Below are 4,010 nucleotides of genomic sequence, written 5' to 3'. Positions count from 1 at the left end.
GTATCAGGATGCATAGTATCCTGATCCATGAAATACTGGCCTTTAATAATAATAACCTGCTTCTATGGAATTTAAACATAGGGGGGTGTATACTTATCCCCTATTTTAACATAGGGGGTGTATACTTATGCCCCTGTATTTTAACATAGGGGGTGTATACTTATGCCCCTGTATTTAACATAGGGGGGTGTATACTTTATGCCCCCTGTATTTTAACATAGGGGGGGTGTTACTTTCCCCTGTATTTAACATAGGGGGTGTTAACTTATGCCCCTGTATTTTAACATAGGGGGTGTATACTTTGGCCCCTGTATTTTAACATAGGGGGGTGTATACTTATGCCCCTGTATTGTTAACATAGGGGGTGTATACTTATGCCCCTGTATTTAACATAGGGGGGTGTATACTTATGCCCTGTATTTTAACATAGGGGGGTGTATCTTATACCCCTGTATTTTAACATAGGGGGGTGTATACTTATACCCCTGTATTTTAAGCACCACTGTGTTGGACGCTGCCCACATCTACTGATCACGTCTCTTTTCCTTTTTACAGGTTTTGGGGAACGACTACTAACTGAAGTCAAGAAGCTCCGCACCCAAAGACGTGAAGATCAAGGTGGGTCCCCGTTAGTGTGGTGTTACTAGTCTGTCCCCAGAGGACGCTCTCCAACGTCCCGGTTGGATTGCTTGCATAGTCTGTCCCCAGAGACGCTCTACAACGTCCCCGTTAGTGATGGCGTTGCATAGTCTGGTCCACCAGAGGACGCTCTACAACGTCCCTGTTAGTGATGGCGTTGCATAGTCTTTCCACCAGAGGACGCTCTACAACGTCCCGTTAGTGATGGCGTTGCATAGTCTTTCCACCAGAGGACGCTCTACAACGTCCCCGTTAGTGATGGCGTTGCATAGTCTGTCCACCAGAGGACGCTCTACACGTCCCCGTTAGTGATGGCGTTGCATAGTCTGTCCCACGAGGACGCTCTACACGTCCCTGTTAGTGGTGGCGTTGCTTAGTCTGTCCACCAGAGGACGCTCTACAACCCCTGTTGGTGATGGCGTTGCATAGTCTGTCCACCAGAGGACGCCTACAACGTCCCTGTTGGTGATGGCGTTGCATAGTCTGTCCCCAAGGACGCTCTACAATCCTGTTGTGATGGCGTTGCATAGTCTGTCCACAGAGGACGCTCTACAACGTCCCTTTAGTGGAATTAAAAGTAGGGTGTAAATGTAAATATGTATCACAATACGATATCGTGTTGAGTCTCTGGACAACGGTAATATCGGTTAAATAGGAAAGATGTTTGCTGATATGTTAAGGTCTGCACGATGCGGTTTGATTCTATTCAGGAAGCTGCGATCGGTTCGAGGCGATATCTACGCCATTTATAACAACTCCCAAATAGCGATAAATGTGTTTCTGCCTCCTAATGGAAAAAAAAAAAACAAGTATTGTTGTTATAAAGAAATGCATTACTTATACCCCTGTATTTTAACATAGGGGGGTGTATACTTATACCCCTGTATTTTAAGCACCACTGTGTTGGACGCTGCCCACATCTACTGATCATCGTCTCTTTTCCTTTTTACAGGTTTTGGGGAACGACTACTAACTGAAGTCAAGAAGCTCGCACCCAAAGACGTGAAGATCAAGGTGGGTCCCCGTTAGTGATGGTGTTACATAGTGTCACCAGAGGACGCTCTACAACGTCCTGTAGTGATGGCGTTGCATATAGTCTGTCCACAGAGGACGCTCTACAACGTCCCGTTAGTGATGGCGTTGCATAGTCTGTCCACCAGAGGACGCTCTACAACGTCTCCGTTAGTGATGGCGTTGCATAGTTGTCCACCAGAGGACGCTCTACAACGTCCGTTAGTGATGGCGTTGCATAGTCTGTCCACAGAGGACGCTCTACAAAGTCCCCGTTAGTGATGCGTTGCATGTCTGTACACAGAGGACGCCTCTAACGTCCCCGTTAGTGATGGCGTTGCATAGTCTGTCCACCAGAGGACGCTCTACAACGTCCCTGTTGTGATGGCGTTGCATAGTCTGTCCACCAGAGGACGCTCTACAACGTCCCTGTTGGTGATGGCGTTGCATAGTCTGTCCACCAGAGGACGCTCTACAACGTCCCTGTTGGTGATGGCGTTGCATAGTCTGTCCACCAGAGGACGCTCTACAACGTCCCTGTTAGTGGAAATTAAAAGTAGGGTGTAAATGTAAATATGTATCACAATACGATATCGTGTTGAGTCTCTGGACAACGGTAATATCGGTAAAATAGGAAAGATGTTTGCTGATATGTTAAGGTCTGCACGATGCGGTTCTGATTCTATTCAGGAAGCTGCGATCGGTTCGAGGCGATATCATACGGCCATTTATAACAACTCCCAAATAGCAGATAAAATGTGATTTCTGGCTCCTAAATGAAAAAAAACAAAGTATTGTTGTTAATAAAATAGAATAAATATGCATGGATGCAGACGGATGTATGTTCACACCCCTGGTTAAACACTTTATTTTGAAATGCTCTGTAACGGCGTGTGTTGTTGCTCTCTGTTCCAGATCTCGGCTCCCCAGGAGAGGCTGTACTCCACATGGATCGGGTAAGAACTCAGAGTCCCGGGTGGGTTTTTGGGGACGCGATACGCGCCGAGTGGTTTTAAAAAGTCTAACTTGTCCCGTGCTCTGGTCCCGGCAGCGGCTCCATCCTGGCATCGCTGGACACCTTCAAGAAGATGTGGGTGTCGAAGCGAGAATACGAAGAAGACAGAGCACGCGCCATCCACAGGAAGACCTTCTAGTGGGGGGGGGCACCCCCTCCCGCCCTGCAAACCCCCCCCCCTCCCCAGGAACTGCCCTCAAATCCTCCCCCATCACACTGTCGGAGACGCCTACACCCCGTCCCCTCCCGGGTACCTTGGTGTAACCACCCCCTATCACCACCCTTTCGGCCTCCTGCTTACAACCCCCAGCCCCCCCCCCATCCACACAGAGAAACCACATGTTTACATGTGCTAGTTTCTGTATTTACCTCCTTTTTCATCCGCCTCCTAGCCCCCCCCCGCCCCCCTTCTTTTTTTCCCATTGTAGGGCGACGATGACGGCGACCCTCTGCGCTCCAAACAACCCCATAATCCCCCCCGGGGGGGCGTCGGGGTGTCTGAGGGGGTGTGCACTGTGGACTCTGTACCTACAGGTCGTGCTGTGTGATTAATAAGCGAGTCCATGTTGAAGTATTGGCGTCGCTCTCTCGTCTCCAGGAGAAAAACCACACGTCAACAAACCTGAACGGGGTTTTTGTTGTTTTTGCTACTGTTGAAATTGTCCATTCCAAGACCGAAGATTTGGGGTTTTATTTCATGTCTGTTTTTTGGCGACTGTCTTCTCCGTTTCCTGACACGCATCGGCTCGTCCAGAGACCGGGGGGGGGGGGGGGGGAATAAAGAGAAAGATAACCACTGTATTATAGATAATATCCTCACAGCTGTGAGTGAATGCGGTTAACTTATCGTCCCGGTTTATTCCCAGTGAGATGTCTCTGCGTGGACGTGACGTCCAGCGGTGGTGTGACGACGTCGGGTCGTGTTACTCGGCTTTTTGTCTCAGCTGACGAGATTAAAACTGTGTAGAAAAAATTGCCTTTATTCATTTCTTTATTTTGAAAATCCATCATCTGGTTCCCACGACTACAGCAGCCGATCTCTAAAGTAGTAGATTCATTTATTTAGGACAATGCACATTACTCATCTCTGTAAACACTCCGGTGTTAGCCAGTCGGCTAACTTCTACTGTAGTCCTAGTTACCCAGCATGCCGTCTTTATGGGGGGGGGGGGGGGCACGCAAACTGGGGAGAAATGCCACACAGAAGGGCCCGGGACGACGGATTCAAACCCACAACCTTCTGCTGTGAGCAGAGGGCTAACCACTCAGCCACCATGCTGGCAGTGGTGCAGGAAGACGGATCGGGGGGGGGGGGGCAGCACGGGTCTCCGAAAGACCATTTCAC

The 4,010-nt window shown here is 49.2% G+C and overlaps 1 protein-coding gene across 2 annotated transcripts in view; it reads left to right on the top strand.

Annotated features, from left to right (window-relative positions):
* actr1b (actin related protein 1B) overlaps positions 1 to 3,439 on the top strand; it is a 13,120-nt gene extending 9,681 nt beyond the window's left edge. The window contains exons 9-11 of one of the 2 annotated variants that reach the window (XM_032510757.1): positions 1,592 to 1,653; positions 2,566 to 2,606; positions 2,702 to 3,439. In XM_032510757.1, coding sequence (XP_032366648.1) covers positions 1,592 to 1,653; positions 2,566 to 2,606; positions 2,702 to 2,804 — 206 coding nt within the window. In that variant the 3' untranslated portion in view covers positions 2,805 to 3,439. Of the gene's footprint in view, positions 1 to 555; positions 654 to 1,591; positions 1,654 to 2,565; positions 2,607 to 2,701 lie in introns of those variants that run through there. The other variant, XM_032510768.1, reaches the window with a different exon arrangement.
* The last annotated feature ends 571 nt before the right edge of the window (positions 3,440 to 4,010 follow it).

The sequence above is a fragment of the Etheostoma spectabile genome, chromosome 3, assembly GCF_008692095.1.
Source record: "Etheostoma spectabile isolate EspeVRDwgs_2016 chromosome 3, UIUC_Espe_1.0, whole genome shotgun sequence".
Classification (NCBI taxonomy): domain Eukaryota; kingdom Metazoa; phylum Chordata; class Actinopteri; order Perciformes; family Percidae; genus Etheostoma; species Etheostoma spectabile.
This window is presented reverse-complemented; position numbering and strand designations above follow the sequence as displayed.